Genomic DNA, 26,197 nt, shown 5'->3' with positions numbered 1-26,197 from the left:
GTGATCATCTTCTATTTCTTACTACTGTACTACCTAATTCACCTATCTGCAATTTTAATCATCAGATCCACTAACAGCTTTTCAAAACCATCAGATTTAGGTTAAGAAACTTACCCTCGCATTTACAGGTACCTTCTTACCTTCATTTTAAAATTGTAATTGATTCTATCTTTCCTTTTCCTTTTTCACCGATAAATAACCCCCATTTTGAATGATCGGTGGAACTATTTAAACAGATGTCTCTCTGTGTGCTCTCCACCTCCTTAAATTTTTATTTTTATATTGCATGTATGGTATATATGTATATATATATATATATATATATATATATATATATATATATATATATATATATATATATATATATATATATATGTATACGTCGCTGTGGTGAGGAAAAAAGTAATCTATACTCCGCTATATTATACGAACACATGCATAATATATCTCTAGAATATATCTGACATTTGCATATATTACGATTAACTAGGTAAGTAAGGTATTTTAACTTCTAAATCAAGTTAATAATCAATTGTACTGGAGTACAATTTACCTAAAATGTCTTAAAATTGTTGTCACTCTGTTCGAATAATGTTTAACCTAACTACATAATGGATATTAGTCTCAAAATTCATGGTATTTTATAGAAGTTTTGGTAATATTTGACCCAAAATTAGTTACAATTGAAGTTAGATTGTTTCATTTAGTGTTCTATTGTGTTTTCCGTATGGTTTTTATGATTCTATTTGAAGGTTGTAGTTGATTAGGTGTGTGTGTGTGTGTGTGTGAGTGAGTGAGTGAGTGAGTGAGAGTAAGTCTGTAAAGTTTTTGGTATTTGGAAGATTAAAATGCTGATTGTGCTTTTACTTGTAGTAGCTATGGATAGAGTTATATGTTGACTTATATATATTGAGTATATTGAGTTTTCAAATAAAATCAATTGCATGGTGATATGCAGGATTGCATTATACTAACTTAAACCTTCTATATACTTTAACTGGTTTCTATCTATTAAAACTACTGATATGAGAAATGCTGCTATATAGAGACAGATGAATGTGAATGGTTGGTGATTTGTATAATTTTGAAATTGCTAAATGTTAGTACTACTTAGCATTAAACATAAGGCAAATAGAAATGGGAGTATGAATTTTGTTCTTACTCTTTTGGGCATTAGTAGTAATTTACAGTAATGAACCTTAATGGTTGGTGGCGTTTGGATACCTTTAAGACATCAGAATCTGACACAGGGAGATCATTTATTTATTTTTAAATTAAATTGAATCTGTTTGTTATGTTTTCAACTGCAGCGATACAATAACAAATTTTTTCATTTGTGGTACAGATTAAGAGCTTATTTTGTCAAGGCTAAAGATTAAAGAAAATGGTACTTCTTCTTAATTACCATATTTGAATAGTATTTCTTGTTCAGATGCTTTCAAGAAGTATTCTTGTCCTTAGTACATGTTCGATAGTCTTGATATTATTGTAGAGCAATTGTTAGGCAGCTGCAGAAACTGTAGCACTAGTTACTTAAATTCAGTATCAAATAGTTTTACCATGTGAAATGTCTGTTTAAATTTCTACTATATATCTTTATCTTTATTCTTAATAATAATAATAATAATAATTTTTACGTGTATTGTGATTTCAAATTTACAGGATGATCATGCTTCTGGTGACGAGAACCTGAGTAAGTATTGGGATACTGATGATGAACTTGAAATTGAGAAGATAGCTCCGTCACACTGTTTAAGTCTAGTAACTTATAATACTACTGGGGAGGTAATATTGCAATCTTGTTATTAACTTATTATAGACTTCCATGTTTTTGAAGTGATACATAAGCATACACGTTATAGAATTGTCCCTATTGTAAGTTTTTTGAGTTGCATCAATATTAACTTGCCCCTTCTCTTTATTTAAGGCAAGCACATCAGCAGGTCCTTCAAACTCCAACCGTGTTCAGGAAATCGTAGATATGGGATTCCCTGAGAATTTGGTTATGAAAGCAATTAAAGAAAATGGTACGACTATAGAATTATTCATTTGAAATCAGATTTAAGTGTGAGGGCATACATTACAATTTTGTTTTTTTCATGTGTAGGGGAAGGTAGCATAGACTCCATAGTGGATACCATACTTACATACTCGGTAAGGATAGTTTTCATTTATAAGCATCTTTTTATCGAGTTTACAGATACACGCGAATGTTCTGTTCATGGGGTATGATTGCTAATTGAAACCTCATAAAAAAGAAAAAAATTATTTATGTTTTGTTAATGTAATGTAGGTTCTTGAAAACTCCCCTGAGGAAAATAACTCAAGTCTTCAGCTACTACCTGTAGATAACGATGAGTTGTCTTCTGAGTATGATGAGAATGTTCTTGATGATCTATCTGATTCCGACAGCTGGTTTGATAGTGAAACTGTGAGTATATATATACATGAACACCCACATAATATCGTAGGTTCTAGGTTGTTTTTGGTTCTTTTATTGAACTAAGATCATACATTCATACGCTTAAACAGTAGTTCAAGTATTTTTACTCAGATGTACGTACACGGCCTAATTGCGTTATCCCGTGACCGTTTCTGAACTTTTTTTCGTGTCCATCTCAAGATGTGATGCTAAACATATGTTGCTAATGAGGTTTGAACATGATACCTCTTGCGAGAATATCAGGGCCCTAACTACTAGTCTATCTTGAGATGGTTCATACATTGATACGTATAGTGGTTGTGCTATTTTGACTTGGTCAACTTACACTTGTAACTCATACGAGGTTGTATGCATAGTTCGGATGAGTTGTTTTTAGTTGATGCTTACTTTTTCCCTTAAAATTAGGAAAACGTTGGTAATAGAATGATAAACTGTCATGTTGTTCTTAAAAATGGAATCATTAATCTTATTTATTTAATGGAACAGTCTATTTAGAAATGGTGGTAGAATAAATGTGACTTACTCATATCTTAAAAAGTGGGCTGAAAGTAATCACTAAAATTATTTCCTTTTATGTCTAGTTCATGGTTAATTATGTTTATGTATACTAGCTGTTAAGGCATTTTGTCAATATCGTAAAACTATAATCAAGTTGTACATATCTGCAGGAAAATGTCCATTCTTTACATGAACGTAATGATACATTTTTATCTTTGGAAGCTATGGGGTATTCAGTAGAAGAGGCTTCAGCAGCGATAGAGAGATGTGGTGCGTTCTCAATACCAAACGTAACATTTTCGAAAAAAAAGTATTACCTTTCTTTTAAAATTATTGTACACATACAAAAAAACATGCAGTTTAAGAAAGAACAATCATTGCAGCTCTTTTTTCTAATAAAATGCCATTTTTACCCTTCTTATTTTAGCTAAAAACTTAAGGTTTATTTCCAGGCCCTGAAGCCTCACTTGCAGAACTAATCGATTTTATTTCTGCTGCTCAAATGGCGAAGAAAGAATCTGTGTTTTTTGAGGATGAGGTATTTACTCTTTTTAATATTCAGTTTAATGAGAACTAATTAATCCAGATTTAGCAAATTGAGCGGGTCGGACAGGTTGGATAACGGCTCATTTTTTTTGCTTGACCCGTTGACCTGACTGATAGTTATAACCCAAATAGACCACTCATAAGTAATTGTGTTGTAAATACCACCAGACGAAAACTATATTTGATCAAACATGCTCCAATTTATTTTATGACATATGATTATCATATCATTGTGTGTACTTTAATTTTAATTATTTGAATATAAATCAGAAACCGAAACCCTCAAACGGCGGGAACTCAAAACTAAAGAGGAAACTACACAATCTCGAGGCACATAAAAAGAAGAAGCAGAACGGCGTATTAACCGAAGAAAACGATGTAATCCGTTTTCCAAAACCCATGATCGGTTTCGGTGTTCCATCAAAACCTAACGTAAAAACTCACCGAAACCTCTCAAACGAAGCAATCGTCCCTCCATTTTTCTACTATGAAAACGTTGCATTAACTCCTAAAGGCGTTTGGGACACCATTTCCCGATTCCTTTACGATATCGAGCCCGAATTCGTAGACTCAAAATACTTTTCTGCCGCTGCACGAAAACGAGGTTACGTGCACAATCTTCCTATTAACAACAGATTCGCAATTCTTCCTCTTCCTCCTCAAACTATACACGACGCGTTTCCTTTAACAAAGAAGTGGTGGCCCGCATGGGATGAACGGAAAAAGTTTAATTGTTTACAAACTGTGTATGGATGTGCAAAGATGACCGAAAGGGTCCGGAAAGCTCTAGAAGAGTTCGGTGATGATACGCCGGTACATGTGAGAAAGTATGTTATGGAAGAATGTAGAAAGTGGAACCTTGTTTGGGTCGGTAAACATAAGGTGGCGACTTTGGAGCCCGATGAAGTTGAAATGTTAATGGGGTTCCCTAGAAACCATACGAGAGGTGGTGGTATAAGTAGGACGGATAGATACAAGTCACTCGGTAACTCGTTTCAGGTGATAATCTCTTGTCATAACTTGTTACACTTCTTTTTTTGTATTAATGGAAGCGAATTACATGAAACATATAATTATCAAATTTAATCATGTTGCAGAACTTGGAATTACTCTTCGAGTACTCGGTATTTGCAACTCTGGGAGTACTCGGTCAAACACTGTCAAATTCAGTCAAAACTCTGTCATAACTCGTGATTACTCGGAAAATCGGTCAAAACTCGTGATTAGTTGGAAAATCAGTCAATATTTGGTCAAAATCTGTCAAAGTCAAACTTGGTCACACATGGTCAAACACGAGATTACTCGGAAAATCGGTCAAAACTCGGCCAAAACTCACAATTAGTTGGAAAATCAGTCAACATTCAGTCAAAGTCGGTCATAGTCGGTCAAAGTCAAACTTGGTCAACATCTGATTACTCTCCGAGTTGCCGAGTGCTCCCTAAAAAGTCCCAACGAGTACTCCCCGACCCCAAGTAGCGATATTTGCAACCTTTTACAGTGCTGCATGGACCCCACATACATTTTCTTATTATAGAATGAGATCTGTTTTGCTTTGACTTTTATGGTCATGCAAGCCAATTGTTAACTTCAAAACTTATCTTACTCAAATATAAAGCTTTTAGCTCATAGTCTTAATCTTTGAAGTTAAAGTATTAATTACATCTTCCTGCAGTGTTTAAATTATATTTATGTACATAACTTATTGCAAGGGACATTATATCTGTATCCACAGGTTGATACAGTAGCATATCATCTATCTGTATTGAAGCCCATATTTCCAAACGGAATCAACGTTCTCTCTCTCTTTTCGGGTATCGGCGGTGCGGAAGTTGCTCTCCACAGGCTCGGTATTCCGTTAAAGAACGTTGTCGCTGTTGAAATCTCAGAAGCTAACAGAGACATAACGAGAAGTTGGTGGGAACAGACAAATCAAAAGGGCAATCTCGTCCATTTACCTGATGTACAAGAATTACATGGTGATAAACTTGAGAAGTTTATAGGTTCGTTTGGTGGTTTTGATCTCGTGATTGGTGGAAGTCCGTGTAATAATCTTTCGGGTGGTAATAGGGTTAGTAGAGATGGACTTGAAGGTGAACATTCGGAGCTTTTTTATCACTATTTTCGTATCCTTGGGCTAGTTAAGGATATTATGAATAGAAAAGACTAGTTTTAAGTCCCTAAAGTCCTGAACAGTTTAGTTTTCGGGTTCAGTTTGTAATTAGATCCTCATGGCCTTTTTTTATGATGTAATTAGTGTGTAGGTAAAGGACCTGGTAGTAAAAACTTCTGAAGAGGCAATGAGCCTCTGTAATTTCAATGTAAGCGGATATTATGGTACGTGATGTGAAGTTGTTTCACCTGTAAATGTTACTTATGATGCACTTTGGTGATTGGTGCTGTTTTGGTTGTTTGAAATTTGAATTATTGCTGTCTAGGACGTGTGGCTAATGGCTGTCTGCAGTTCGTCGATTTCAAATGGTTAACATTCTTAAGATAGATCAGTATAATCAGGGACTATTGGCTGAACTTTTTTTTTTTTTTTTTTTAGTATAAAATAGCTGCACATTATGTTTATGATCAAGTCGAAATAGCAGTGTTAGGTTGGTCTTTCTTTGCTCACTTTATATATCTATCACCTATGAACTGTTGGGTTCAATATGGAAAGTGAGTATATTTATTTCAAATTCTTATCATGTCTTGCTCCGAAAACTGTATACGCTACGGATTCTAAGGAACAAAAGGGGTTTTTATCATATATATACCCTTATTAATTTTTATTTTTATTTTTATTTTTTTTTTATTAATTTTTTTTTTTAAGGCAAACAAGATATATATTAATAAATGAAGAATTACAAGAAAAAAGGAGTGTCTGCACTATGGTTATGCAGAAGCCCAATCAAACATGGCAATCCTCACCCAAACTCTAAAATATTCACAGTAGGCCTAACATGTATAAGCATAAACCCACATGACAACTATTATGTACAAGTGTGCTTCTATAAATCTCAAAATTAAAACCTCACATTTGTTGCTATCTTACTTTACCCAGGATCGAAAATACTCATCGGATCTAACAACCACCTCTGCCAATCGAGTAGTTTGTTCTTTATTCGATTGTTGATCCATTCGAACGCCTTTACTTGGATTTCACTAACAATCTTCGGAGTAGACCACGAATCTCTTTTAAAAAATTTTTGGTTCATATTCTTCCAAATAAAGTACCCCGTGACCCACTCGACAGCTTGCCAAACCAATTTTCCCAACCCCGACAATCCGCTACCTCCAATCCCTGAGAACATTTTAGCAATATTCGCGAAATGAGGAACACATTCCATATTTCTAACACACATTTGCATGAGAATATGGCATGCTCAACAAATTCAGAAACATCATTACATAAAGGGCATAAAATGGATTCGAGATCTACGCCACGTTTATCTAATTCCATCCTTACCGGTATACGTCCCTTGAGAACCCGCCATATGAATATGCCCACCTTTTGTGGGATTAAATTGTTGCGTAAAGTACCTGAGTTAGAGCCGTAACCAGCCAAGAGAATCTCATCGATTTTACTGGCCATTACCCTCGTCTTATACACCCCGGTGTTATCTAGCTTGCACTCCCACGACCCAGTCCTTTGGCCAAATCCCGTAGCCTCCTGAATCAGTGAAGTTAGATCTTCTAGTTCACCAATTAATCTGCCTATAATGCGTCTCAACCATTGCCACGAAAAAAACCCAGGAGCCACTCTCCAAAGCAATTCTGTCCTTTACCAGCGCGTTTTGATTGACCTCCAGTCGAAATAAACGAGGAAATCTATCTTTTAATCTCGAACCACCAACCCAAACGTCGTCCCAAAAGAGAGTGTCACCACCATCTCCCAGCTTTTTTTCAAACAGAGCGCCAAAATCTAAACCAATGTTGAGCAGATCTTTCCCAAGTTTGATAATATTGCACCAAACCGAGTTAAATCTGCATAAAGGAATATAAACAACATATTATCATATATGTCCATTTTTAATAAAGAAATATAACATATTTACCCACATTAAAAGAAATTATCACATATGCTCATTTTAAACAATTAAACTTATTATATATACCCATTTATTAAAATAGCTATTTAATATCTAATAAATATAATAATATTCATAAGAGTGTACACTGTAAAGTATATTAAGTCGCCATTGCGAAAACCAAGTCGCCATCGAGAAAATCAAGCCATGGCCTTAATTTTCTAAAAAAAATCAAAACCAAATAGTAATTTTACCAACTGTAAGATCAAGTCCAGTTCGATTTTAGGACTGTACGACTAGTGATGGGATATATATATATATATATATATATATATATATATATATATATATATATATATATATATATATATATAGGGACAGGATCAATGGGGAAGTAACCAATCGGGGGGAAGCGGGGGAAGTAAAATTTTTATTTTTTTTTCGTTTTTTTGAAATTTTTTTTTCCGGCATCAAGATCACACGAAAATATGAACATTTAGAAGAGACACTTCGTGATGAATGTTATTATTTAGGCGGAAAAACGATCGACAAAAATAACATTCAAGATAATATTGTTCGTGAAGAATATGAACGTTTTTTTTCCATGTTTTGTGAAGTAAAATTTAGCCCGATTTAGAGTTTAGGGTTTAGGGTTTGGTGTTTTGGGTTTATTCCATAAACCCAAAACACCAAACCCTAAACCCTAAACCCTAAACTCTAAACCGTTCGTGTTAAAAACTCAATCTAAATCCTAAATCTAAACCCTAAATCTAAACCCTAAACCCTAATATCTAAACCCTATAAACCCTAATATCTAAACCCTAATATCTAAACCTCAATAGCTAAAACCTCAACATACGCTCGAAAAATACGATAATTGTTATATATTACTTCTTCGAGCGTTTTCCCGCCAAAATAAAAACATTTATCACAAAGTGTCTCTACTAAATGTTCATATTTTCATCCCATCTATAATGTTCGTGAACAAAGTTTTTTCAAAAAAAAAAAAAAAAAAAGTTTTTGCTTCCCCCCGTTTCCCCCCGATTGGTTACTTCCCTCTTGATCCTACCCATATATATATATATATATATATATATATATATATATATATATATATATATATATATATATATATATATATATATATATATATATATATATATATATATATATATATATATATATTGCCCAATTTGCTAGTATGACTACACCATGAATCTTGTGTAAGATTAATGTGCAAGGTACAACATATAACTATATGGCTAAATTCATTTGAGCCTTCGGGGTCACACATATATACACCTAGACGTCAAATGGAATATATATATATATGATGTATATATATTTTTCGAGTAACGAAACAAATTAGTTTATTAATTAACTAAAAGTTTATTAATTAATATTTTAATTAATACTCCGTGTAATATAAAGAAAAGATCTCAAGAATCTTTGTGTTTTTGGAAGCATACGTTTAATTTAATATAAAGAAAAGATCTCAAGAATCTTTGTGTTTTTGGAAGCATACGTTTAATTTAATATAAAGAAAAGATATCAAAAATCTTTGTATCACGGATCTATATTATTATGAGGCCTTTTGGTTTTTTGTGATGACTTTGAAAAAGGAAGTTACAAAAGAAGTTAAAACCTCAATTATGTTTGCTTTTGAAAAACAATGTCTCACACGTTTCAATATATGGAGTAATATAATATAATATGATGGATGGTGGGAGGTTACATGTAATATATAAAAAGAGGTTAATACCTCAACAACGGGTGTGGTTGATTTTATCAAGCAAAACACAAAAAGAAACATTACATGTTGAAACAATACACGGAGTATTATTGGTTCAATTAATCAACGGTTGATTAATTTATTACTTGGGTTTGGACTAGCATCTATTGACGTTGTCTGAAAGTGTAGTGGACTATCCAAAGAGACGGTCATATCCTTTGATCGTAGGTTTCTCTCCGCTCTTCAGTTTCTTTAAGAAAGGTATACCGTTAACTCCTCTTTTGTTTTATATTCATGACAATTATTATGGTGTAACTGGATCGTTGGGAAAGATTAATCATGTGCATGTTTTATTAAATAAGTGAATATTTAATCTTGGAAAATTTTGTTCATAAAATAATAAAAGATTATTATTTTAACTATCCGCTGCGTTAATTTGAATTGGTAAAAGTACACACGGTTTTTCATCAGTGGTATCCGAGCCGCTTTTACACCATCTTAATTGTCACGTGATTTTCTTTAGATTTAGCTTTGTGGTAAATTGGTAAAAATCAAAACCTTTATGGTTTTGAAAGTCAACTTTGTTGATTACCTCATGACGCACGAATAAGATATAAAAAAATCACTGTTATAATTTATTTTTATGGCTTGAATAATTGTTGTTTATTTCATTCCATGGTTGTACACATGCATTGTAACCATGGACAAGCCATATGTAGGTTTTAATAATGTAGTTATTAAAATTGTGATTGCACACATAGCCCATAATGCCCCGACCTATGTATAATTGTTGATTACGGCAATATTAAGTCATATTGATTATTTATTTATTTTTATAAGAAAAGCCATTTTGAAGCCAAAGTTGTATTATATTTATTTTTTAATTTTCATAGTATTGTATTTAAGTTTATTCTAAATTGTAAAAGTACTAGATTAGTTGTATTTTTCAATTTTAAATATTTGTAATAAGATGAAGATTAAAGATAAAGATGCAACGTGGAGTTTGACTTAGAAGATGACGAACATGTCAAGTTTACAACAATGGCGTTTGTCAAGTTTTCACTTGATTCTTGAATTAAGTGGGAGCTATGATATTACCCTTAGTTTGACCTCTTGATCCCATGTCGGCTCATGGGATCAAGCATAAGATTTTTGGGCTAGGCTATGTGTGTGTGATGCATGGTATGGTTGTGTTTTATTTTTACGCATTTATATTTAATTGTTGATTATAATGTATGCTAAATGTTTTTGATGAAAACATCAAATAAAACTAGTAACGAGTTTCAAAGGTTAAAATTGATGATTTTAAAAAAAAGTTAAACTCTAACGAGTTTAAAGTTAAATATTTTTTGAAACTCAAATAATATATATTGGCGACATCTTTTAAAAATGTTTTAAAATGATACACAATGTGTATATGTTATTTTTTATATAAAATAAAATAACAAACTAGACACATAAACACGATCGACATATATAAAATTGGTTAAAATAATTTTTAACAAATAGTGTAGCGAATCTTGTGTGCATGCATTATTCGTTAACACAAACATTTTCAAAATACCCGTCAAATTTAAGTCATGTCATCCAATGAGCTTGCAAACACTCCTCGTTATTTTTTGGTTACGGTGAGACCTAATCGAATTATAGCCACGAGGTGGATTTTCAATTACGAGTGAGACTAGGCTGAATTTTCACAGTTTCTAAATTGGACGACTTAATCGTATTCACGGTGAGACCTGAGTTCGAGTCAAGGATGGGACAAACATGCCAATAGATAATAGTGGTTTGTTAGACTACACATATCTCAAGGTCCCATAAAGATCTAAGAGTTGCACCTGTGATGCAATTGGTACTCGCTACCTACCAGTAGACTCTATAACTGCTAGCTGATCAACATATGTAGTTATAGAACCTCTATGTGGATCTTAGGCTTTAATAAATTAATTGTTTTTAAATATATTAAAACTTGGGTAATTAATTTATTAAAGAATTATATCGAAGATACTAAAATTGAACCTTGTTCTTTTGTAGATGTCAAACAATCAAAACGTAAATCAAAACACCCTCCGTTCTTTGTTGGAGAAGGAGAAACTCAATGGTTCAAACTTCCTCGATTGGTACCGCAACCTGAGAATTGTTCTCAAATATGAAGGGAAGTTGAACAAAATTGAAGAACCCTTACTCGAAGCTCCTCATGAGACAGCTACTGCTGCTCAAAAGAATGCTTATCAGAAATTGTTTGATGAGCAAGAGAAGATAGCTTTAATCATGCTTGCTAGTATGACTTCTGACCTCCAAAAGGAAATGAAAGATCGTACAACATATGATATGATGACTGAGCTGAAAAATATATTTCAAAAACAGGCTAGTCAAGAGTTATATGAAATTTATAAGCTTCTTCAAACATGCAAAATGGAGGAGGGTCAATCAGTGAGCTCTCATGTCTTGAAAATGAAAAGCTACATTGACCGATTGGAAAAACTTGGAACTACCTTGCCGCCTAACTTGGCTGTGAACACGGTTTTAGTTTCACTACCAAAATCGTATCACCAATTTGTAATGAATTACAATATACAAGGTTGGGAGAAATCTCTGGCAGAGGTGCACTCGATGCTCAAAACTGCTGAACAGAATATTCCGTATAAGGTTTCCAATCCAAGTATCCTGATGATTAGGGATGGTAAGGTGAAAAAGAATAAGCCGAAAACTTGGGAAAAAGGAAAAGGCAAGTCAATTACTAAGAAGAAAATTCCACCACCTCCCAAGAAAGAAAACCCAGCGAAAGACGCCGAATGTTTCCACTGTGGAAAAGTTGGCCACTGGAGGAGGAACTGTCCTTCCTACCTATCTGACTTGAGAAAAGGCAAAGCTGGCCAGACCAGCAAATCAGGTATATTTCATATACAGTTATATACTTTTTCTAGTGATTCCTGGATTTTTGATACTAGTGATTTTTGATACTAGTTGTGGTACTCACATCTGTAACAATATGCAGGGAATGAGAAGAAGTAAGAGACTGAAGAAAGACACACTAGACTTAAGAGTGGGCAATGGGGCTCGAGCTGCTGTTGAAGCTATTGGCACCTATGAGCTTACTTTACCTAGTGGTCTTATTGTTTTATTGGAACAATGTCATTATGCTCCTAGTATTACGAGCAATGTAATTTCAGTTTCTCTTTTGAAAAATGTTGGTTTTGAACTTACATTTACGCACTTTGGTATTTCAGTTTCTAAGAATAATGTATTTTATTTCAATGCTATTCCACGTGATGGTATTTTTGAAATTGATATGCATGGTGTTATTTCAAATAATAATTCTGTATATACCTATACTGCCAAACGAGTCAAGCAAGACTTAAATAATACCTATCTATGGCATTGTTGTCTTGGTCATATAAACAAACAACGCATTTTAAAACTCCAATCTGATGGGCTTTTGGAATCAACTGACTCTGAGTCATTTGATGTATGCGAGTCATGTTTATGTGGAAAGATGACAAAGGCTACTTTCTCCGGTTTAGGTGAAAGAGCTAAAGATCTTTTAGGACTAATGCATACTGATGTATGTGGCCCTTTTAGAACTATGTTTAGAAATGGTGAATCATACTTCGTTACATTTACTGATGATTATAGTAGATATGGTTATGTTTACTTGCTGAAACATAAACATGAAGTTTTTGAAACATTCAAAATCTTCTAAAATGAAGTAGAGAATCAACTTAGAAAGACCATTAAAGCCCTTCGCTCTGATCGGGGAGGGGAATATACGAGTCAAGAGTTTTTGAACCACCTGGAGAATTGTGGGATTGTCTCACAGTTTACTCCACCTTACACACCACAACACAATGGTGTGTCGGAACGGAGGAATCGAACTTTACTTGATATAGTTCGATCTATGATGAGTCTAACTACTCTGCCGATGTCTTTTTGGGGTTATGCATTAGAGTCTACTGCACGTATACTCAATATGGTTCCAACCAAGAAGGTAGAAAAGACACCATATGAATTATGGCATGGAAAGAGTCCTAAATTGTCTTATTTGAAAGTATGGGGTTGTGAAGCGTATGTGAAACGTGACACTTCAAACATGTTAGAACCCAGAGGTATCAAATGTCACTTTATGGGATACCCAAAGGAAACAATGGGTTACTACTTTTACTACCAAGCTGAAAACAAAGTGTTTACTGCTCGGTTTGCTGAACTCTTTGAAAGAGATCTTCTCTTACAAGAAGTCAGTGGGAGTAAAGTAGATCTTGAAGAAATTCAAGAATCACAAAGTAACATACCTTCTGAAGCACTAGCCAACCGCACGTTGAAGCTGAACACACTGTTGGTGAGCCAGAATGTGTTGCACCTGTAATTCGTAGATCTAGTAGAACTCCTCATCAACCTGAGAGGTTAAATCTTCTGATTAATTCAGATGAACCTCATCTAGGGGATTATTTTGAACCCTCTAGCTACGGTGAAGCCATGTCAGATCCAGAATCTAACAAATGGCGAGATGCTATGAAGGTAGAGATGCAGTCCATGAAAGATAATCAAGTATGGGACTTGATTGATCTTCCACCCAATTGCAAAACGGTGGGGAGTAAATGGGTCTTCAAGAAGAAGGCTGACATGGACGGTAATGTAAACACTTTTAAGGCTCGGTTTGTGGCAAAAGGTTATACTCAAACTCAAGGAATTGATTTTGAGGAAACTTTTTCACCAGTCGCGAGCATTAAATCAATTAGGATACTTATTGCCATAGCTCCTTTTCATGATTATGAAATATGGCAAATGGATGTCAAAATTACCTTCCCAAATGGCGACCTAAGTGAGGACGTATATATGGTTCAGCCTGAAGGTTTTGTAAATCCTAAGCATCATACTAAATTATGCAAACTTCTAAAATCCATTTATGGATTAAAGCAAGCATCCAGGAGCTGGAATCTTAAGTTTGATCAGAAAATCAAAGAGTTTGGTTTTTTATCAAAACCAAGATGAGCCATGTGTTTACATTAGAGCTAGTGGGAGCAAAGTTATCTTCTTGATCTTGTATGTTGATGACATACTACTTATTGGAAATGACATTCCAACTTTGCAAGATGTCAAATCTTGGCTTGGAAAATGTTTTGCCATGAAAGATCTTGGAGAAGCTAAGTATATTCTAGGAATCAAGATCTTTAGAAATAGATCCAAAAGGCTTATTGGTTTGAGTCAAAGTACATGCATTGACAAAATCTTACGAAGATTTAACATGCATAACTCCAAGCGCGGAGCATTGCCCATGCAAAAGGGCATAACCTTGAGCAAGTCTCAAAGTCCTATCACACATGATGAGATAAGACGAATGAAATGTGTTCCGTATGCTTCGGCTATAGGATCCATTATGTATGCCATATTATGTACTAGACCTGATGTCTCGTTAGCCTTAAGTTTGACTAGTCGTTATCAACAGAATCCAGGTGAAGAACATTGGATTGCTGTTAAGAGCATTCTTAAGTATTTGCGGAGAACTAAAGATATGTTCTTAGTTTACGGTGGTTTGGAAGAAGAGTTGAGTATTAGATGTTATACAGATGCTAGTTTCCAAACTGATCGAGATGATTCTCGATCCCAGTCTGGGTATGTCTTTGTCATGAATGGCGGGGCAGTTGATTGGAGAAGCTCAAAGCAGAGCACAGTTGCACAGTCTACAATGGAAACAGAATACATTGCTACCTCAGAAGCTGCTCAAGAAGCTGTCTGTAACATCCCGCCTTTTTCCGTTTACTTTCCGTTAATTTATTCTAAAGTCCGTTATATAATGATAACATCTCCCGTTAATACGCATTTTAAAATATCTCGTTTAGGTATTTCATGCACCCGCTCGTAAACTTGAGGGACTAAACTTGCCAAGAGGGCAAAGAGGTGACTAGGTCAACTAGTCAACTCCTCTCTTCTCCACTCACTCTTTCACCCACTTAATACTTCCACCTCCCTTTTTCTCTCAAACATTCAAACAAAGAATCATCATCCATTTTGAATCTTGCTAGCATCAATCCAAACAAATTACATATTTGGAATCCTCGCATCTTCCTCTTCGAATCCATACCGGTTACATCTCATTTGGGTAACTTTCTAAAAACACTAGATTTTGTGTTCTTGATGATTTTGACTTATAAAAGCGTTAATTAGTGTCTATGGCTCAAGTCTAACATGAATATATGATTTGTATGCTTGAACTTGTTGTTTTGGTGTAACTAACATGAATTTGAAATTTGTGTGTTTGATCTTGTGATTTGGTTGAGTAAATGTTGTTTAAATGATAAAGTTCAAGTATTAAATGTGTTACTAGCATCTCTAGCTTCGTTTTGATGTGTAGGATGATTAGGAAAGCCCCATTGACATGATTGATGAAATTTTGATTTTGAGTTAGGGTTTGATAGAAGTAAAATGGATTTTTTGACGCATTAAATGCTTGACAATGTTGTTTTTAAGTGTTTAGTTGCAATGTGTGTTTAATTACCTTCGAAACAGCATATCATACTTGTAAATTGGTTGCCCGAATCATGAAACGCATTTAATGAACTTGAATGTAATAAATGATGAGCATTGAATGAGGTTTTGGTTGTTATAAATGTTGAATTGATCGATGAAATGTGTTTAGTTGTTTTCCTCGTCAAAATACCTTTCCAATGGTATAAGATACATGTTTTGATTGTTTGCGGATCACAAATTGTGTTTGTTTAAGTTTTGGTTCGTGCACTTGTGTATTTCAGCAAACTATTCTGCCCAGGTGTTTGGACGCCGTCCAAAATCTTGGACGCCGTCTAGGCCTTCACATCTGGACGCCGTCCAGCAAATCTGGACGCCGTCCAAATGAACTACCAGTGACTGTTTTGGTTGGTCGTTATACGGAAAATTCTAACTATGCTACGCACCTCCGTTTAACATGTAACTTGTTCTAACATGCTCATATATGATTAAAAACCTCAAAAAAATAGTTCGAGACCCGACCCGAACGTGTTGACTTTTCCGTTGACTTTGACCCGACCAAAGTTGACTTTTAATCAAACTTAACCAAATGTTTGTGCAATCGTTCTAACATGCTTTTATACTTGTATATTGCATGAAACTTGACAATTCGATTCACATACTACTTTAATTGAGTCGTAACGAGCCATAGGACTAATTGAACACTTTGACCAACCGTGTTTACCGATATTGATACAAACCTATTTGTTTAGGTCAAGACTAGCATTCGTTCTTGCACACGTTACTTTGTGAAGTTCATTTTTCCTATTCATGCAACCAAGGTGAGATCATAGTCCCACTTTCACTCTTTTAAACTTACATTTGGGATGAGAAAAAATAAACGTTTCATTTTACAAAGTGAACACAAGTACGAAACAAACATTCTACATATGAGTTAGAACAACATCCTCAATTCGATTATCATTAGTTACACTTGCCGGGTATAGACAAGAACTTATGTTGTATGGCCATATGGGTTTGACAAATCCTCATTCGGACGGTTCACTACCGTTATTCGGATGAAATATATTTTCGAGAAACAGTGTATGTTCTAACACTATTGTGATGGGGTTCTATGGAAGGAAAGTTAAGCCTTGATAATTGGGTGCTCATGATAAACAAATTTTAGAATGGTTTACTATTATTTCAATGTGATAAATCTTGTGGTTCATTTGTACTTACTTACTTACTTAAACCTATGATTTCACCAACGTTTTCGTTGACAGATTTCTATGTTTTTCTCAGGTCCTTGAACGTTTTGTGATACATGCTTCCAATCATTATTTTGATACTTGCATTGGATGTCGAGTATATATGCATACATGGAGCGTCTTTTGGCTACTTTTAAACTGTGTCGCATAGGTTTCACTTGTACTTATAACGTTGTAACGTAACTTGTGGTTGAACTATTCTTGTAAACTTTGAAACAATATTTACATTTGAAATGAATACGACATACTTTTGGTCAAATGTTATTTTAAAGACTTATGACCACGTAACGGGACCTAAGTAGATGGCGCCGTCAATGACGATTTTGTCGGGTCGCTACAGATGGTATCAGAGCATTGGTTGTAGAGATTTAGAGTTCATTGGTGTCAACCCCGAGTCATAGGGTACATTGGTGAGTCTAGACTACATCCGGCATATAGACTTAAAGTAGGAATTACTTGACTACTTGTGCATTTATACTCGAACTCATCTATTCATATCTAACTCTTATTCCATCGTAATCTCACGTTGTTTAATTTTATTGACACGCCACCTTGACTATTTGAAATAATGTCGAATGCACATATGAATCAGGGTAATATAATTTCCGGGATTATATTACGGTGACTCATATGAACATTCCGACATTATGACATAAAGAATTTAAGGCGAGTCAAGGAAAAATTTTCTCTTTACCCTTACTCCGTATCATGATTAGTATTATTGAGAATACTAATCAACGATATTCTTGTGTCTTGAAGGAACAATGCCTCCTCGCCGTGTACACCGCAATGAAACTCCCGAACAAGCTCTACAACGAATGATAGCCACCGCCGTGGATGCGGCCATGGCCGGTCACTCATCCAACAACAACAACAATAACAACAACCACAACAACAACAACAACAATGGACCTGAAAATTCAAACGAGGGATCTCCTACAAAGCTTTCATGGGGTGCAAACCTCACACTTTTGATGGGACAGGAGGATTGGTTGCCCTCACTCGATGGTTCGAACAAACGGAAGCCTTCTTTAGCATAAGAGGTTGCTAGGACCAAGATAGGGTCAAATATTCCACCCACACCTTTGCCAGTATCGCTCTCATGTGGTGGAACACGTATGTACAATCACAGGGTACCGATGAAGCCCACGCTCTTACTTGGTCCAACTTGAAAGAAAAGATGATCACCGAATACTTTCCCCGAGAAGAGACCCGAAAGCTCGAACAAGAGCTAAGAACTCTAAAAGTGGTCGGAAATGACCTCAAGGCTTATAATCAACAGTTTGCCGAGTTATCTCTAATGTGTCCGGCTCTCGTGACTCCCGAATCCCTCCGAGTCGAACTTTACATGGATGGCCTCCCAAAGAGCATCAAACACGGGGTAATGGCATCCAAACCAACCAACCTACAAGAATTTTTGAAGATGGCCCGTCAATTGATAGAGACGGTAGATGAAATCATTGTACCGGCACCTAAAGCCGAGGACAAATCGGGTGGCAAGAAAAGAAAATGGGAAGCCACTCCATCAAGCAACTACAACAACAACACCTTCACCAAAAAGCCTTTCACTTTCGTCGGTAAGAAAGGTTATGCTGGGAACCTACCCCTTTGCAAAAAATGCCACAAGCATTACTTTGGTGAATGTGGCAAGCTAATTTGCCACCGGTGCCAAGGAATTGGCCATAAGGCCAACGATTGTAAAAGTGCCGCCCCCGTCGCTTGAAAGGGGCCCAATGCACCAAATACGGTCACTTGTTACGAATGTGGCCAAACGGGTCATTATAGAAATGCATGCCCAAAGAAGAAAGATAACCCCAATACGCGCGGTCGAGCTTTCAACATTAACACCGAGGAAGCCTGAGATGACAATGAACTAGTCACGGGTACGTTTCTTCTCAACAACTCTTATGTTTCTTGCTTATTCGATTCGGGTGCCGATAAGAGTTTTGTATCCAAGACTTTGACTCATTCTTTTAGCACTCCACCACTCCCACTAGATACTACTTATACCATTGAAGTGGCCAACGGGAAATTATTGAATGTCGACAAATTTTATCGGGGGTGTACGTTAAACTTAATGGGTAAAGAGTTTGAAATTGACTTGATACCTATAGAACTAGGGAGCTTCGATGTAATCATTGGTATGGATTGGTTAGCCAAAATGAAATCTCACATCCTTTGTGATCTTAAAGCGATTCAAATTCCTATCGAGAACGGTGAACCCTTGGTTGTCTATGGCGATAAGAGTTGCACCGGACTCAACCTCGTTTCGTGCCTTAAAGTTGAAAAATACCTTCGTAAAGGTTGTTTCGCGATTCTAGCCCACGTTAAAAAAGTCGAGACCGATGAGAAGCATATCGATGATGTGCCAATTATTAGTGACTTTTCCGATGTTTTTCTCGACGCATTGCCGGGTCTTCCACCTCATCGACCGGTAGAATTCCAAATCGATCTTATTCTGGGAGCCACACCCGTAGCACGTGCACCGTATAGACTTGCTCCATCCGAAATGCAAGAATTGCAAAGTCAAATTCAAGAACTACTTGACCGTGGTTTTATCCAACCTAGCCATTCACCATGGGGTGCTCCGATTTTATTCGTTAAGAAGAAAGATGGATCCCTACGAATGTGCATCGATTATCGTGAACTAAACAAATTGACAGTTAAGAACCGGTATCCTCTTCCACGCATCGACGATCTTTTCGATCAACTACAAGGATCTCGTGTATATTTGAAAATCGATCTCCGCTCGGGTTATCATCAACTAAGGGTTAAGGGGAAGATGTGATGACCCGGGAATTTCTGACCAAATTTAAACTTTATTATTATATGATCTCGACACGATAAGCAAAGTCTGTAAAGTTGAGTCTCAAAACTTTGGAATTTTTTATATGAATTCAGTTAACCTTTGACTATTCCCGACGATTCACGAACAATTAATTGTAAATAGAGATGTTTGTATATATATATATATATATATATATATATATATATATATATATATATATATGTATATAAATAATAATTTGAAATTTAATTTGAAATATTATATGTGGTTGTTATTAAAATTAATTATGCAAAATATGATATTATGATAATTATTATTTAAAACATATCTACATATATAGATAATGTATATTAAATATACATTTTGTGATTTCGAATCTATTTAGCAAACGACTGTAACACTCAATTATCATTCGATCAATATTAAGCAAGTTAAATTCGAACTTATGTGATTTTAAAATAAACGATGATCCGAAAATGAGTTATATGAATTATAGGCCTATTAAAAATATATATAGGAGCCAAATAATAAATTTTAACATTTTTTTTATATTTTACCCTGGGATCGAGCGTGGACAGTGAGTTAATTTTATTTACTAATTTTAAATAGTTAATGACAAAATTTTATATCATAATGACCAAAATAAATAAATGAACTTAATTTAAAAATTTAGGACTTTTAGGAACACTTTATTATTTTAACTGTTTAGCAATGGACATGACATATCATCCCTATGAAACTGTCGGTAGAAATAAATCCAATTACTCGACTACTATCCTATTCTTTTAGTTGATTTACTTATTCCCTGTCATAGTCTTGTTTCATCCACTTACCACTTAATCAATATATATTTACATATATGTATATAATATACATATACACTTGCACATGGGATTAAACACAGGCAACCACCTAATAATCTTTTCTATTTGCTTTTGCTGTTTCTATTTTGAAAAAGAGCATAAACCCACTTTATATTATTGCATCCGTGATTGTGAATTGTATTACTCCAAGATTCTCAGTGTTTCTCTTAAACTTTGCATTTTAAATTAGAGTATCTTATTTTTATATTATTATTAACTTTGTATATATCAAACACCCTTCTCATGCTTTACTACAATATATACACGACACAATTTTCTTGCATCTAGTATTATCAACACTCAAATATCATCATCCTCATCTGGTTCATGAGTTTGACCGAGGTTCACCTTCATTACAACCACCCTAAACTCATTTAACCGTCCTCACCATCATCTATCCATAATCTACTTACAAGAACCATCGAACCAAACCACCATAAACCCACTTCTTTTTTTACTGTTCGAGTCACCATCTTACTCTCTTTTATTTATGTTGCATACGAAATCAACACAACCATTCCGATCGTGCAATTTGAAAACCATCTATCTCATCTATAAATTCTCGATAAGAAATAAATTTATACATATACATTTTGATGAAACTCGCCATCACCTATCATCTGTTCATTCTTATCTCTTTCTGTTTTGAATCGTACCCTACACAACCCAAACCAACACCATGAGAATCACCGTGTTCGATCACCACTTCCTATATCTCCTCTTTCTATTTTTTTTCTAATTCTCATGATCAACAACTCAATAAAACTTCACATGCTTGATAAACTAATACTTCTATTCGGTCCTAATTAACATTCGAAACTCACCACTAGACCACCATCGAGAACACCCTGCACCCATAAGACCCATCGTGATTCACTCCACCACCTTTTGAATCGTCAACCATTTAACCAAGAACCACCACCCAACTCCACGACATCATGAAGTGCTACAGGCTTCCGTTATACTTTTCCACCACAGTGATATTACCGTTGCTCGAACTACCACTGCTATACAATTTCCGTTTCATACGAAGATGTATGATGATAATGGCGAGATAATAAAGGTTAGTTAAAGATGATGTTGTAAATACATATATAAAGAATCGGGAGGACCCCTACCTTACCCTCTGTCGACTAACTCCCTTTTGCAAGATGGACAATATGGCAAAGTGGACCTAAACAATTTGATTGAACTATCTGCTTTTGAGCTGTAGCCAACTCCATTCGTTTCCTATATTTTTTTTTCTTCTCGAAGCCCCACTGTCTTTACTTGTTGGGTAACCAAAGCCTTCCTATTTCCATCACTCAAGTCTTGGACTAAACTAGTAAATGGGTTGAATTCATGAGTCAGGAAATTTATTAATTGGACCGTTAATTGTTGGAGCTTATCTTTTTGCTACTTGGACCGTATTTGTGTTAATGGGCTGAGACCCAGTTCCGGTTCCTGTTGGAGTACTACGATATATTTTAAACGATGAGGAATATGATGATAAATATAGATATAGTGATAACGATTATTAAGATGTAATACGCGTATAAAAGATGATGGTGTTAGCTAAACGCGATATCAATGATAATCACGATTTGATTATGATCATGGAATGATGATAAAGTTTAGTTATGATGAGGTATGATGTTAGTGATGATGTTATGATCATGTCAATGATTATGATGTTAAGGTTGATGATGATTTTCGCTGATATGATTATTAATGGGGTTTTTGGTCGATTAAAAACTTATTGGAGAAGAAGATAGAACATATACATATAGTGAATATATAGATTTATGGTGGGTTATAAAACAGAATAGCAGCAGTCAGAGGAATGGTAGAAGGTGTTGAGTTTATTCGAGAGGTCGGGTGTTCGAGTCTTGTCTGAGGCATTTATTTTTGTGAAAAGCTTGAAAGGTAGTCATTATTATTCTTATTATTGTTATTATTAATTAATGTTGTTATATGATTAATATTATTATCATTAATAAGTATTAGCATTAAGTGTTTTAAGTATTATTATTATTATTATCACTAATATCATTATGGTTATTAAAATAAGTATTATTTGTATAAATATCATTATTATTATGATTATTAGTAACATTATTATTGTTATAGTTATTATAGTTATTATCATTACTATTACTATTATTATTAATATTATTATTAGTAATATCATTAAAATTATCATTTTTTTAGATTATTATTTTTGATAATAGTACTTTTATTAAAATTATAATATTATTAACATTAAAAACTACCATTACTATTATTATTAAAATTATCAGTAATATAAATATTATTCGATTACAAGAATATGTTTTAATACAAAAATGAATGATATAGGTTCGTGAATCCGAGGCCAACCATGCATTGTTCAGTATCGTCATATGTATTTTTACTATAAAATACAATATTGTGAGTTCATTTGAATCCCTTTTACTCTTTACATTTTTGGGACTGAGAATACATGCGCTATTTTTACAACTGCTTTATTAAATGCTTTTGAAATATATTTTGAACTGCGAATACTTGCAATGCTTTTATAAATGTTTGACGAGATAGACACAAGAAGTTCTGTGGATTATGATTGAATTAGTTGAACGTGATAATTGCCACTAATTGATATGAATATTTTTCCCCTGATTATTATTGCTTGGTAACCTAATAATTAGGGAACATCACTAATTTTGAGAATTAGTGCACGTCTAATTGACGCGAATCCTAAAGGTAGCTACCGGGTTTAACACCCCACCCAGAATGTTCACTAGACGGAAGGGCTAGTGAGCGTGGTGTTTAGTACTTCGAAGTTTATATGATTATTATACAGACGAGATGTTCTGTTTTGGGGATATTATTATGCGCATTATATGTTAAGGTCGGTTACCAAGCCAAGCTATGAAAGCAATGAAAAGTGAATGTTATGTATCGAGAGAATGATTTTATACACAGATTATGTGTATGCTATTTTTGTGCACGAGATATGTGTACGGTTACTAAGATTTATGAAAGATGATTTCGTACTTGAGAAAGGTGTACTGTATTTAAAAGAAATCCCATGTACATTACAGGTGGGTATAGGATTCGGGCCCATTTATACCATGCAGGATTTAAATCTTGTGGTCTATCAAAATGATGAATTTTATTGTTTTATGATAAACTTATGAACTCACCATGTGAAAACCCGTCCTAATCCATCCAGACGAAGTCCATATCGATTATAAACGATCCACAATAGTTGATTACATAGCGAGGTACTTGACCTCTATATGATACATTTTACAAACTTTGTATTCATTTTGGAAAGACAATATTTCATTTACATCGAAAATTGACGGCATGCATACCATTTCATAATGTATCTAACTATAATTGACTTAATATTAATCTTCAACGACTCGAATGCAACGTCTTTTGAAATATGCCATGAACGACTCCAAGTAATATCTTTAAAATGAGCAAATGCACAGCGGAAGATTTCTTTCATACCTGAGAATAAACATGCTTTAAAATGTCAACCAAAAGGTTGGTGAGTTCATTAGTTTAACATAAATAATCATTTCCATCATTTTAATAGACCACAAGATTTCATATTTCCATTTCTCATAAACATACGTCCCATGCATAGAGACAAAAATATCATTCATATGGATTGAACACCTGGTAACCGACATTCACAATATGCATATAAGAATATCCCCATCATTCCGGGATCCTCCTTCGGACATGATATAAATTTCGAAGTACTAAAGCATCCGGTACTTTGGATGGGGCTTGTTGGGCCCGATAGATCTATCTTTAGAGTTCGCGTCAATTAGGGTGTCTGTTCCCTAATTCTTAGATTACCAGACTTATTAAAAAGGGGCATATTCGATTTCGATCATTCAACCATATAATGTAATTTTGATTACTTGTGTCTATTTCGTAAAAACATTTATAAAAATTGCGCATGTATTCTCAGCCCAAAAATGTAATGAGTAAAAAGGGAAATGAAACTCACCATACTGTATTTCGTAGTAAAAATACATATAACATCATTGAACAAGTGTAAGGTTGGCCTCGGATTCACGAACCTATATCATTTGTATATTTATTAATATACATAATGGTAATCGAACAAATATGTTTATAAGTTTATTAGTTATATCCATTTATATTAAATATATATATGTTTCATATATTCTTTTTGTACATAAAAGATATGTAAATTTTTGTTATGTGATATGTATTAAATATATTTATATAAATATCATTTATTTGTTAAAGTAGTATTTTAAGATAATATTTTAAGTGATTACAATAATAATAATGATAGTACTAATATTAATAATAATGATAATAGTATTAATAATTCTATAAATGCTAATATTAATGATAATTTTTAATATAAGTTTCATAATAATGATAATAATAGTAGTTTTTAATAAAGTGAATAATTTAATAGTATTGGTAATGAAAATAATGATTTTGTTAATAATGACTCTTTTGTTTAGTAATAATAATAAATATACTATTAGTTACGAAAGTGATACTAATATTAATGAAAATAAGGTTAACGTCAGTAATGATTCTTATTACAATTACTTTTGTTGATAATAACCATAATAATACTATCAATTTATAAAACGATACTAATAATAATATTTATATTGGTAATTTGTATTAGGTTCATAATAATGATGATAATAATAATAATAATAATAATAATAATAATAATAATAATAATAATAATAATAATAATAATAATCATAACTTTTAATAATAATAATACCTATGTATTAATTAGTAATAATATTAGTAATTAATAATTTTTGACAATACTAATTAATATTATCAATAACAATAACAATCATAATAATAATAGTAATAATAATAACATAATAATGATAATAAAAATAAAACTACCTTCAAAATAAGCTTTTAAAAGGAATTGCCATGAACGGGACCCGAACTCAAAACCACTCGCTCCCCCGCTAACACCTCAAACCACTCCACTGTTACCTAGTTATCTATTCTTAAATCGTAACCCAATTCTATATAACCCATTAAACTTCCTGATCTTTCTCTTTTTCTATAAAAATTAAAACTGCCACACCCGGGGATCGAACACTTGACCTCTTGCTCAACAACCACATACCCAAACCATTTAGCTGCTTATGCTTTTCTGATATAACACTAATTTAAATTCTTTTAACCTTAAATCATTATCATCATCTTCCATTATTATTCCTAACTGAATCACCATTAACATATATCATTTTGATCATGTGATCATCATCATTCTTAATCATCATTATCACCATGCTCCTCGTTACCACCCTAGCATGATCATCATCGTTTTTCATCGAACATCGACAGGAACAAGTAAGGTTTTTCCTAAGTTGATTAACATTGGTCGATCCCAACAATTGGAAATACATGATCACGGCCCAAAAATGAAAATGGATCATGGCGGCCCACTCGAGCAAAGTAGTTCATCTAATAAAAAAAAAAGCCCAACTAAAAGTCTATTTTGTGTAGTCCAAATATATGCTTTAAATAAACAAATCGATGGATTTGTGATGTATTGTGGCTCGACAGAAAATAAGCATCCAATGCATCAATATTA

The 26,197-nt window shown here is 33.9% G+C and overlaps 2 protein-coding genes across 2 annotated transcripts; one reads left to right on the top strand and one right to left on the bottom strand.

Moving 5' to 3' along the window:
* On the top strand, positions 1 to 5,844 carry LOC139866181 (DNA (cytosine-5)-methyltransferase DRM2-like). Its single transcript, XM_071854335.1, has 10 exons — positions 1 to 128; positions 1,346 to 1,387; positions 1,663 to 1,785; positions 1,928 to 2,027; positions 2,108 to 2,154; positions 2,294 to 2,431; positions 3,112 to 3,211; positions 3,394 to 3,479; positions 3,758 to 4,486; positions 5,220 to 5,844. Exons 2-10 carry the CDS (start codon positions 1,385 to 1,387, stop codon positions 5,652 to 5,654), a joined length of 1,761 nt encoding a protein of 586 aa, XP_071710436.1. The 5' UTR covers positions 1 to 128; positions 1,346 to 1,384; the 3' UTR covers positions 5,655 to 5,844.
* An 842-nt stretch (positions 5,845 to 6,686) lies between these two features.
* LOC139868588 (uncharacterized) lies at positions 6,687 to 25,810 on the bottom strand. The gene is made up of 3 exons (XM_071856924.1): positions 25,785 to 25,810; positions 7,261 to 7,459; positions 6,687 to 7,145 (listed from the first exon to the last, which is right to left on the bottom strand). The coding sequence occupies exons 1-3, from the start codon at positions 25,808 to 25,810 to the stop codon at positions 6,687 to 6,689; spliced, it is 684 nt and encodes a 227-aa protein (XP_071713025.1).
* Positions 25,811 to 26,197: the final 387 nt, after the last annotated feature.

Source organism: Rutidosis leptorrhynchoides, chromosome 9, assembly GCF_046630445.1.
Source record: "Rutidosis leptorrhynchoides isolate AG116_Rl617_1_P2 chromosome 9, CSIRO_AGI_Rlap_v1, whole genome shotgun sequence".
Classification (NCBI taxonomy): domain Eukaryota; kingdom Viridiplantae; phylum Streptophyta; class Magnoliopsida; order Asterales; family Asteraceae; genus Rutidosis; species Rutidosis leptorrhynchoides.
This window is presented reverse-complemented; position numbering and strand designations above follow the sequence as displayed.

Excerpts from the sequence above, each read along its gene's own strand:
- LOC139866181 (XM_071854335.1), top strand. Across the intron at positions 2,155-2,293 it reads ATACCATACTTACATACTCG|GTTCTTGAAAACTCCCCTGA; the intron begins GTAAGGATAGTT and ends AATGTAATGTAG. Across the intron at positions 3,212-3,393 it reads AGCAGCGATAGAGAGATGTG|GCCCTGAAGCCTCACTTGCA; the intron begins GTGCGTTCTCAA and ends GTTTATTTCCAG.
- LOC139868588 (XM_071856924.1), bottom strand. The coding sequence starts at position 25,810 with ATGGAAGATGATGATAATGATTTAAG. Across the intron at positions 7,460-25,784 it reads GATGATGATAATGATTTAAG|ATTTAACTCGGTTTGGTGCA; the intron begins GTTAAAAGAATT and ends TCCTTTATGCAG. Across the intron at positions 7,146-7,260 it reads AGGTCAATCAAAACGCGCTG|GAGGCTACGGGATTTGGCCA; the intron begins GTAAAGGACAGA and ends TCACTGATTCAG.